The 12,500-nt window shown below is 35.2% G+C and overlaps 1 protein-coding gene across 2 annotated transcripts in view; it reads left to right on the top strand.

Moving 5' to 3' along the window:
- LOC128643237 (collagen alpha-1(V) chain) overlaps positions 1-12,500 on the top strand; it is a 236,618-nt gene that overhangs the window by 126,036 nt on the left and 98,082 nt on the right. For both annotated transcript variants that reach the window (XM_053696224.1, XM_053696223.1), the window contains exons 13-22: positions 1,556-1,648; positions 2,447-2,503; positions 2,583-2,636; positions 2,957-3,010; positions 4,862-4,915; positions 5,037-5,090; positions 5,267-5,320; positions 6,434-6,478; positions 10,212-10,265; positions 11,670-11,714. In XM_053696224.1, the coding sequence (XP_053552199.1) occupies positions 1,556-1,648; positions 2,447-2,503; positions 2,583-2,636; positions 2,957-3,010; positions 4,862-4,915; positions 5,037-5,090; positions 5,267-5,320; positions 6,434-6,478; positions 10,212-10,265; positions 11,670-11,714 (564 nt within the window). The remainder of the gene's footprint in view (positions 1-1,555; positions 1,649-2,446; positions 2,504-2,582; positions 2,637-2,956; positions 3,011-4,861; positions 4,916-5,036; positions 5,091-5,266; positions 5,321-6,433; positions 6,479-10,211; positions 10,266-11,669; positions 11,715-12,500) is intronic.

Here is a 12,500-nt window from a genome sequence, read left to right as displayed (position 1 = left end):
ATATGTATGTATGTGTGTGTGTGTAAAATTAAAAAAGCCATTTTCTTATTAGTGAAGAACATAGGTATTTGAAGTATTCTTAATGCACTTTCGCTTTAGCATAGTTGTCCTAATGCACCTTCGGGTTAGAGCTCGAGCGAAAGACAGCAAAGGCTCATGTTATCTGACCACCAAAGGTTAGCACGGCTGAATCTTTCGCTCGAATGATAGCTTTTTACTTTCAACTTGTAATAACAATAAAGACATTTTAAGGAAGCATCAGCAATGTTAACATGCTGTGGTCGGAAAAAGACTAAAACTATGGTCACAAAAACCACACATGACTACACTGAATGTTCACTAACTACTGTAAGGCTATGGATGGATATAGGCAATAACCATGGTCACAAAACCACACATGACCACCTTAAATATTCAAAATGGACAATAACTACGACCACGATAACCATACATGACTACCTTGAATATTCACTAACTACTGTGAGGCTATGTCTGGTAAATAGACAATTTAAATATAGATAAAAAAAATATTTAAATTCCAAAACTATATAGAAACCAAAGAGGAGGGTAAAAATCTCCCAAGTCAGGAAAGTTTTAAAGGTTTTTGGGTGCTAAAAAAAGATTGCCCCAAACTTCATATCAGGAAGAAATGGTAGTTGTGATGGTTGGAGCTATGATCTCTTGTATAAATCCCCCTCTATCCTTGTCCTGCTAGAGCACAGGACATGTTAACAACGTGCAAATATATATGACCGTTGACACCTTTAAAAATGAAAGGAATGACAATTATAATTGGAAGTGCATGCCACTCCCTGAACCAGACCAGCTCTATTCCTATCTTATCCTAAAGAGCTGATTAAATAGATTTTGAAGACTGCATTCATAATCATAGTCATTCTAAGTGATAACTCACAAATTAGGTACATTTGCCAAACCATATTTTATTTAGTATTTGAGATTTTCTTGGTATAAACTCTAAAAAAATTATTTAATAAGACAATAATCTTAGTTTTTTTAAATTGTACCTTAAACTAAACTCACCTAAAGCTCCATTGGCCAATACATGAATTGGTTAAATGTGTCTACTTTGTGAGATTTCTGAGGGAATCTAATTTCAATTATTAATAAATCCAGGTCAGTAGATCTGTTAAGTAGAATATAAATCTGTTCAGTAGAATAACATGGGGATTAGATCTAATTGTCCTAAACTGTCATTCTTCTCAGTATTTAATTTCCATGTAACTATTAAACAAAAAAAACAAAAAAATTACTGTATACTTTCATTATTTATTTGTCTGCCTTTGCTGTAAAATGCACGTGAAACATGTGCTTACTCAGCTCCCTCCAAAGAGGTTGGATTGCCTTCATCATACTTAGGTAAGGTTACATTTACCTAAACCTTTAATGATCTACACCATATGAAAAATAAGACTCAAATCCAAATCTTTAAGTCTGAGATGGAATAAAAATGTTTTCTATGCTTTGAGATGGCAGCTTATAAACATGAAGGTGCACGATGATTAATCTCTCACTTTTTTACTTTCCTCCTTCGCAGTTCCGATTTTCTGGTGGAGGAGATGGCTCATCCAAAGGTCCACAAGTATCTGCTCAGGAGTCACAGGCCCAGGCTATCCTCCAACAAGCACGAGTAAGTACAATATCTATATTTCTCTTCCATTGTTAATATAACTTTAGAAAACAATGTTTCACACAAAATACCAGTTAGTGCCGTATATGGACCAGCAACGCAAAAACATTTTTTATTACTGTTTAGGTTTCCTAAAAACTTTTTGTTGCATCCACTTCTGGCAATTGGACTGTCTCACATTATGACAATAATAAAATACATTACATTTTTTAATTTTCATTTAGTCCTTTAGGGTGGGAGAAAAGTCAGCAAATTCCAAAATTTGAGCTTTATTTAGAGTTCCTTCAAACACCGTAGTCAATTTTTAATGGAAAGGTGGCTAAGGAAGAAAAACTAATTTTGCCACCTTAATATGTGTTTGCACTACATGTATGCAGAATATGCTAGAAGATTTTTTGTTCTGCTTTACGGAGATTTATGGAGTCCCATATGGGATGTAGATGGTTGTACACAACACTTGAAACAAATCATGTTGATATTTACAATAGAGCAGCCATTTAATAAAGAGTGTAAACATATCTACCCATAGTGCAAATTCCCTAAATACAAAATTAAAGCTCTGTGATAGTATATCCAGCATTTGAATTGTTAGGTCCAAACTGTACACAATAATGATACTGATATTGGTTGGTATTTTAGTGATTAATATTCTGGAATTAAAGCAAAAAAAATCTACATCAAGCTACAAGAATCCATAATTAGTATCTCAAGGGTATAAACTTTCACTATAAGGAATTATTCTGTTGTCTTTATTAACAAAGTGCCTAGTACTAATCATGGTGATTTTCAATGTTTCAGCTCGCACTGAGAGGTCCATCTGGTCCTATGGGTCTTACTGGAAGACCAGGTCCAATGGTAAGGTCAAAAACTAGATATGTAGCTTGCCTTCATTTGTCCATATGACCCAGCTGCTAACAACCCACTCTTTTTACAGGGTTCACCAGGTCCTTCTGGGTTAAAGGGAGAGGCTGGGGATTTAGGACCACAGGTGAGTATTTGGCAACATCAGTATCCCATCCTTAATATTGTCACATGGCTTCCATATAATGGTATTATTCAGCAGTAGTGACAGCCATTCACGTGCAAGAGTAAATGGATTTCAGTAACATTCTTACTGGGACAAGTCCTGAAGTTGTTGATACAATTTTTCTATTGATTTTGATTTCGGTGTCATATAAAAAACTTAGATAATATAAGAAAAATGTGATTTAAGGTGCTATAACCTCTATATATACATTAACATGCACTATAATTGTCTTATAAATGAAAACTTCAATGTACTGATTTTTTTTCTACATATTTTTTAAGGGCCCTCGTGGTGTTCAAGGTTCTCCTGGTCCACTAGGAAAGCCTGGTAGAAGGGTAAGTTTTATGGCAACTAATAAGGCTTCGCCCTCATTTTCATTTAGATATTCATTTTTATATTTTGCACATGGCACCCGATGGTTTTGTCTAACATTGCATAACTTTACCATTATTTACACTGAGGACAATGCCCAGTAATTTATTTATATAAATAACGTCCATATAGGGTACCATATGAGCCCAGATATATAACACCTAGTGACAATATGGAAAACCACCCAGGTGACAAAATACATGTCACAGTTATATTTTTAGGCCAATAATAAACTGTACAAAGATATTTAGGAGGAAATTATTTCCAGGCCATTCCATGAATGTTCTTATGATACAATGTAGGTTTATCTAGAAAACTATTCACTTTACTGATTTAAAAGACTTTAAAATCAAGATTTAAATCCCAATTAGTGCTAGATTACAAGTTGAGCTCAAACTATCGCTTCAGCGAAAGCGATATTTGTGCTCCATTTAGTAATCCCAGTGCACGCAAATGTGCATTGGTATTACAAGTAAGGTTCAATGCGAAAGCGACCTCGCGTTCTCATTGCACAGAAGCTTTGCACTCACGAGAGCGCACTTCCATAGGTTTTAATGAGAGCCTTTTTCTCATGCCTTGAGACACTGTATGAGAACTAGCGCTGCTAAGGGGGTTAGACGTGCAGCGATAGGCAGCAACTACAAATATATATGAATATGTTTATATATATTTACAGGGAACACACAGTTCCCCATAGACTGTAATGTAAAGGTACTTTTCAATGCCGTTTCTTTTCTAACACCCCAGACACGCCAACTTTAGCCCCCAAAACAGCCTAGTGCAGTTTGTTTTTTTATTTAAAAATGCTATTTTTTTATTTTGGGGGCAATTGGGGGACATTTAAAAAATTAACCAGAGATCTGACCTCTGGTTAATTTTTTGAGCGCTAATTTCTACTGCAAGCTTGTGCTAGCAATAACCAACAACTTGTAATGGATGGTTATTTATTGCGCACAAGTAAAAGGGCAAATTTGCCCGTTTGCGGGCGTGCAATAAATTCCCTCTCCACTTGTAATCTAGCCCAAAATGTTTATGCATAAAGAAAAGATTTTCTAAGTGCTTTAATTATTTTGTTGCCTTATTTACCTGTAATTTTAAATCTGAAAATTGTAGAACTGCACTCTATCAGAGAGGTTTAAGTGTCTCCCATGGAATTCAATACCCCCTCTTCTCATCATCCACCATAGCGATTAGCTCATTTTTATCTTTACTTAATTGGTTCAGCAAAAGAGATAGAATAAACATATTCAAGGTTTTTCAAGGGGTGTGTCCCCAGACTGAAAAACCAAAGCACATTTTGATAATCAAATGACTGTGTTAAACATATTGAAAAGATTTTTGTTGGTGGATCTTTTGCAATGCAGTGATCCGTTCCTGATGTATATATAATAAATTACTTTAATGGCGCTTAAACTAATTGGAGTTGATTTACTTTGGGTTGTCTCTTACGGTTTATTTTATTTTATCCATTTATTTTGTTACTAAAATGTGTAAGAACTGAAAATGATTGTAAGATTCACTGTTTTCATCAATAAATACCAAATTTCCTTTGCATGATCACACCAGTTATTATTATTATCGGTTATTTGTAGAGCGCCAACAGATTCCGCAGCGCTAACCAGTTGTGTATAGTTGACCAAGCTCTAATAACTCCATGAAGGTTTCATTCTCTTGACTTGTTGCCGATTTTCCTCTGGGATCCAGATCTTTTTATTGTCTTAATCTATTCAGGAATTTTCTTGGTTTCCTATTTTTTTCATTAACCCTTTTAAGTTTGCAAACACACCAACTAATTGAGCCATTTTCTGTTTCAGGGACGGGCAGGTAGTGATGGAGCGCGTGGAATGCCAGGACAAACTGGACCAAAGGTACTGATTACCCAAAGAAGGTGTTGTTTTTTTCTCATTTACTTATGTAAATCTATGGATAATACGCTAAAAAGTCTTGTGTACATTGATCAAGAAATCAAGGTATCCATTGTTTTTATAGGGTGATCGAGGTTTTGATGGCTTAGCTGGATTACCTGGTGAAAAAGGGCATAGGGTGAGTTCTACTTCCTGTTTGTTTTCTTTCTTTACTTTAGTTTCATCCACTTATACCTCTTGAGATGTTTAGAAATAGGAGGAGTAACTAAGCTATGTATTATAAAAATATGTTGCTTGGTATTTCACTGTTGTTGGGTATTTGTCTTCTAATTTATTGTTACGGATGTCTTGTAGGGTGAATCTGGACCACACGGACCTCCAGGACCACCAGGAGAAGATGGTGAAAGGGTATGCAGAACCTTTTTTCTCTGAAATATTTCATACGAATGGCATTTCATTACAATTCAAATAAGCGTAACATAATTCTCAATATAAAGGGACCAATAGCGTAGTAAGTTGTAGATTAGATGCTTTAGTATGGTAGGACAAATTGTATGAACATGTGTTAATCCACCTTTGGATAATTTCTCTTCCAACTAAAAAGCTCATCACATGGTTAGTCTATAAAATTACCCATAAACCTATATTGAGACTTATGTAAAAATGTTGTAAGCTTCTTAACTACCAAGAACAGAGGTGTTGCTAGCAAAATTACTATGGGCTGAAGCCCTGAGTGTTCTTTAGTAGAGCTCATAGTATCACTGGGACTTTATCAGTGCTCATTTCAATGCTTGCAGGTTAGTTTTCTGTTTTTTATTTACACATACAGAATCTCTGCACTTTGGGTAGTCATAGATCATTTGTAACTACCTGCTACATGATTATATGTTGAATGCTATATATTCTGTATATAGTTGTTCTCTATATTTGCAGTTATGTAATATATAACTGCCACCAGTATACATGTTGCATGCTGTATACGTCATTCCTGAATATGGGATTATACACAATCTTACTAAAGGCCAATGTCTAGAAAATATGAAAGCCAACAAAGGTTAAATCTTATTATGGCGTTTTGCCTTAAGTCATTTTTGGACTTCCTTGCTGGAAAATGTAATTTAAAGGGGTATTCTAACCTAAGTATTCTACAGCTATATAGCCCCAGAATAGGTTGGTTAGCATGTTTGCAATATACTCACTTTAAAAATAAATAAATAAATAAAAATGGACTCTATCCTTTTTTTTTTTTTAACTCTCTGAGAATGACACTGTTAAAATAAGCATGAGTTCTAGTTTTGAAACACATTAATTGATTAATAGCGACCATGCACTTAATGCGTATGCACTAACCGGAAGCTTGCAAGGCTCTGAGATCGGCACTCCCATGCGAGAATTTAAACACTAGCGAGAAATAAAGGAAACATACCAACGAACTATAGTCAAGACAATTGTTTCTTATTAAGAATCTTCTACAAAGAATACATTTGGATAAATAAAAATGGCTTCTTTTTTCATTATTAGGGAGATGATGGTGAAGTTGGACCAAGAGGGTTACCCGGTGAGCCTGTAAGTATTATATAGTCTTTTTTTTTTTTTAGCATTTTTAGAACATAGGCTTAACTGTTCTTGGTTTTAAAGAATTGTGTTACTGGCTAAAAAACTGTTGCACAGAGGGTTATATTTGCATTATTTTACTTTGATTGTTGAAAACTTTATTTCTGGTAATAACAATTCATTAAATCCTAAATGGAGATTTCTTGTAACACAGGTAATAATGATTACAAATGTTAGAGAATTTAAAGGGACAGGAAACCCCAACATTTTCTTTCATGGTTTGGATAGAAAATATAATTTTAAACAACTTTCCAATGTACTTCCATGGTCAAATTTGCTTTGTTCTCTTGTTATCCTTTGCTAAAGGAACAACATTGCACTACTGTCAGCAAGATTAACGCATCTAGTAAGCCAATCACAAATATAAATGTGTGCAGGCACCAATCAGCAGCTAGCTCCCACTAGTGTAAGATATACACATATTCTTTACTCAACAAGGGATAACAAGAGAACAAAGCACATTTGAAAATAGAAGTTCATTTAAAAGTGTCTTAAAATGACCGGCTCTGTCTGTATTGTGAAGTTTAATTTAGACGTTCCTATCCCTTTAAGCCTTTGTAAAACTGCTTGTGTAGTGCTAGGTTGTTGTATAGTGTAACGAATATAATACCTTTCTTTGTGCTAAAGGCATTAACCACACAATCTAACTTGCAGAACATTCTCTAACATTAGCAGATTATAGTTGTCCCCCAGGGATCTTAAATTAAAGGGACATTCTAGACCCAATACTTATTCTTCATGACTTATTGTAACATGCCAGACAAGCATCTTGCAACAGGTTCCACATCTATAAGCGGTAAGAACTACATGAAACTTTTAAATAATCATTGTTTTTTAGCAGTTGAAAATGGCCGCCAAGCTCCGCCCACAGCTTTCTTCTTGTCTGGTTAGATGTTTTCTTGTGTGACAGTTGAACAGTGCACGTTTAGTATTTTTCAGTTTACTATTTCAAATTGCACATGCACAAATCAGCACCTGTGTGAGTAGGAACATTTAAGAGACAATCGTAACTGGAGAAAGATAATGTACCAAAATGTACACGCAATAGGTGGGCGGAGCCTGGTGGTTATTTTTGGCTCCTAACAAACGAATATTTAAATGCTTCATGTACTTCTTACAAGCTTATAGATGTGAGACCGGTTGCAGGATGCTTCTCTGGTATGTAACAATAAGTAATCAGAATAATGTATTGGGTCTTGACTGTCCCTTTAATTTTAGTTGTTTAGTAATTCTTTGTTCGACAGAAATATTAAAACATCCATAATAGGCTTTATAAAGCAGCATATGATACTATGTAGTCATGAATGTGCCAGTTGGAGCCTATTCTTATTAAAGGGACATTCTGGTCAAAATTTAAATGCACGTAGACCAATTTCATTTGTGTATTGAAACATATTTATTATACACGTATTGGCAAACATGCTTCAAGTAAAAGTTATCACTGTTTTAGTGTTAGCATTTTCTCTGCACGTGCATGAGAAGCATAGCTAGATATTCTCAGTGCACCAGCATTTTAAATACTGCAGATCCTGAGAGAGCCAGTGGGGCTTGTATCATGTAAGCAAGTAATAAATTGAGTCTTTAACAAATGATACAAGCACCTTAGCAAGTGCTGTGTTTAAAATGCTGGTGCACGGTGCATACTTAAATACACTTTTAAAGCAGCTATAGATTTTATTAGAAGCATTTTTGTTTAAACATGTATGTTACAAAAAAGCTGCTATTCAAAACTGAAATGCATTCATGTGGATTCCAATTTTGACTGAAATGTCCCTTTAACTGCTGTTATGCCGTTACTTGTTCTGCTCTTAAGTCCTTGTGCCAACAAACGGCAATTATGGAGCCTCAGAATAGTAGAGAAATGTTAAGGGGAGTGCTCAGCAGAAAACAATAGTTTAGCTTCAATTATCATTCCAAGGAAAAGTAAGGGGAAGATACAGATAGTAGATTACTCTTATCATAACACCCATTACCCTTACGAGACATACCAGTCAAAGTTGAAATGCACACATGTATTTGCAAAAATTGCTTCTAGTAAGAGATCAGTTATAGCGTCTACTGTACTTGACCAAGCAGAGCATATCTAGATATGGTCTCTGGACCGGCATTCAAACAATGCACCAGTCTCCCTAAGTGTGATGCGGGAATCCAGACATGGACCCGTTGCTCAGTGTGCCTAGAGGGATATGGCTGCACCTCACTGACGAGGCCCACAATAGGCCGAAACGTACGTCTGGGGTTTTGCTGTTTCTCTTGTTCAGAGAGGGATTGCCTGGTTTCGGGGCTGGACTGTACTGTGAAGTCAGGATCAGACTGATATGCTACAGGAAAGTTCTTCTCTGTGAAAGGCTGCTTGTAGGATGGTAACTAGCCATAGAACAAGCTATTATGCTATTGTTCGTTCCCAGGTTGAGCGCTTCTCTCTTTTAATGAATGCACCAGCAATTGCTTGCAAGGTGATGATGCTGACACAAATTAAAGTTGTCTCAGACACAGTACTAGCCACTATTCAGCTTTGTAAGTGGTCAGAGCTTTATACATATACTCCTTATGCACTTTTACATAGCAAAAGCTCAAACACTACACACAGAAATATGGATATTGCAGAAATGCCTCTAATCATAACTGAAATTTACTGGTATGTTCCTTTAATATTAATTGCTCTGAATATTTCAGCCAGCACCTTCAATATATAACGTCAAGAAAAACCCTTTCTTAGAGGTAAAAGCAGCTTTAAAGCTGAGTTGTATGTACTGTATAATAACATAGACATTAAATTAGCTATAAAAATAGTATTCAGTGCCTTCCCTTTACATTCCACACGCTTTATCTAATTTATAAAAAGATTCTTTTAATATTAGTCTGTAAGTGATTCATTGCAGTGAATAAATATATAATGCTAAGAAATAAAAAGAGAACGAAAAGAAAAAGCCACTTACAACAGGGTCATATCAGTAACACTGTGCATTAACTCTGCATTTGAATAACTCAGTAATAAAAAAGGGCACATTTCAGCATGGTTAAAGGACCTTTAAACTTGACATTTCAACAACACATAAAATGTTTCATTATTGCAAGTGAAACATTATTGTAATATATATTCAATATTTATTTTGCAGCCTTTTGTTGTAAAATACATATAAACAATGTGCTTGTTTCACTGTCTCCCACAGAGGCTTGGGTTAATACTTTAAGGCAATTTATGTGAGCTTTTGTTTACTTCCCCTCCCTCCCTAAGCTTCTATGGTGTCACATGGTTTTAAAAGGTGGATTATCAGTTTTGCATTGACAATCATGATAGGCAAATCATTATTTGCAATTGTAACCAACATAGTTTGTGCTATATCTGAATATTAGTTTGTGATTGGTTAGCAGGGGTTCTTTTGTTCTGGGGGACAGGGAAATCAGTGAAAATAAAAAACAGAAAACAATATACTCATTTGACAAAATAAAGCTACAGTTTTCATAGCAAAATGATTCTTATATATGAAGGTGTATATTCATGCAGTTTGCCTATATCTTTTCATAGGGTTTTTAAAAACAAAAGGATTTGTTGTAGTGGAGGACAAAGAGTGGTTGAGTTTGAACCTGGAAAAATAATTGTTTATCTAACTTGTTTGTTGGTTTTCATGAATCTGCATCTTCACCATGGGCTAACATTTGTTTCTATTTTTTTTGTTATTAGGGACCACGTGGGTTGCTTGGACCAAAAGGACCTCCCGGACCCTCGGGACCTCCTGTGAGTGAGCTCAGATATATATTTTCTATGCTTTCCCCCCAAGAGATAGAACTGCGATCACTACTTTATCTGCATGGATGCACAGAGGCAGAGCAACAGTTCCTTGCTCCTACCTGTCACACGGACCTTGGGGCATTTGAACGATGGAGGAACGAGCTTTACACTCATTGATGCGGACAGAAGTGAATCCATCTGCAGTCATTAGTCATCGCACCACAACAAGCGATGTTTAATGAGACAGAACCAGGGAAATTACTGTATAATGCTCGGCCTTACTCAAATAAACACTGCTGATAAGCTGTAACATAAAATAAAAAGTATCTGGCCAACAAGCACTACTTGAGTACCCACGCTGATTATTACTGGGTTTATAGTGCAAAATGTATTGCAATCATTGAACAATACTGAAATGTATGCAGTGGTACTTCTGTCATAAACATAATTTCATTAATTATGTTTTTCCTTACAAATATTTAAATAAGATGAACAATAATATAGTCCATAAAAGAGAATTAGTTGATCTTCCAATGTTATTAAATGGACACTAAACCCATTTTTTCCCCTTTCATGATTCAGATAGAGCATGCAATTTTAAGCAACTTTCTAATTTACTCCTATTATTAAATTTTGTTCGTTCTCTTGCTATCTTTTTTTAAAAAGCAGGAATGTAAAGATTAAGAGCCGGCCCATTTTTGGTTCAGAACCTGGGTTAGGCTTGCTTATTAGTTTGCTAAGTATAGCCACCAATAAGCAAGCGCTATCCAGGGTGCTGATCCTAAAATTGTCTGACTTCTAAGCTTTAAATTCCTGCTTTCTAAATAAAGATAGAAAGAGAACTAAGAAAAAATGATAGTAGGAGTAAATTAGAAAGTTGCTTAAAATTGCATGCTCTATCTGAACCAGGAAAGAAAAAAATTGGGTTTAGTGTCCCTTTAAAGACAAGCTACATAAATAATTGGACAGTTTTTTTGTCTAATAAAAAAAATCTAAATAAATAAATGAGGTATAAAATATATTGCATCATCTGTTAAGATTGTGGGCCTAAAATTGATCATTTTCCAGTGAGAATTTTACATTTTTCAAATTTAAATTAGTACAATACGTAGCAATAAAATTAAAAAATATATTTTACATTATCCTTTTTTAAATATAAGAATAAATATATATAAAAAAAAAGTTAATCTGTGTGATAGACTCACCGGCTCGTTTTTACCTTTACTTTAGGTGAAATTTTAAAATGGTCCATTTTTTTATTTCTAAAATAATATTCTGTATATGGCCACTTTAATATAAAACAAGATGAAAAAGTGGGAGTTTGTTTAAGCTTTTAAGGGAATGTTATGATTAGGCTTCCTGGAAATTCAGATTTCAGTTGCTGATCTATGGTATCTATCTTACTAACAGGGTGTTTCTGGAATGGACGGACAGGTTGGACCCAAGGGTAATGTGGTAAGTGTTTTCTTAATCTCATTTGAGAAATGCATTTGTATCTTACAGCTCCATCCTAGTAAAGAAGACTATAACTGTGTTTCCTTGATACCGTTTTAAAGCAACATTAATCTGTGTTATTTCAGAGTATATGATAGAAGTGATACGACAGCATTGCTAAAAGTGCATGTTGGTGGTTTTTATCTTTTAAAATAAGCAGAGATGTATTATTTAGATCAGAATTTTAGAATTAAGGGTTTGATGAACATTAATTTTGTAAAAATATAGTCAAGATATACATGCACATAAAACATGCACACATACATACTACACACATATCATTACTACAGACACATTACACATACCTTACACAAACATACCACAAACTACACTCGCACACTGCACACGTACACACGCTACATACATGAACACACTACACACATGCACACACTCACTACACTCATGCACATACACTATACACTTGCACACACACACACACTACACACATGCACACATACACTCACTACACTCATGCACATGTACATGCACATACACTACACACACACTACACTCACACACTGCACACATGCACACATACACACACTACATACATGAACACACTACACACATGCACACACTCACTACACACATGCACATACACTACACACTTGCACACACACACACTACACACACACTACACACATGCACACACTCACACACATACACTACACACTTGCACACACACACACACACACTACACTCACACACTGCACACATGCACACGTACACACACTACACGCATGCACA

Source organism: Bombina bombina, chromosome 12 (assembly GCF_027579735.1).
Source record: "Bombina bombina isolate aBomBom1 chromosome 12, aBomBom1.pri, whole genome shotgun sequence".
Lineage (NCBI taxonomy): Eukaryota > Metazoa > Chordata > Amphibia > Anura > Bombinatoridae > Bombina > Bombina bombina.
Note: the sequence above shows the minus strand (reverse complement) of the source record. Positions and strands in the feature narration are given on the sequence as shown.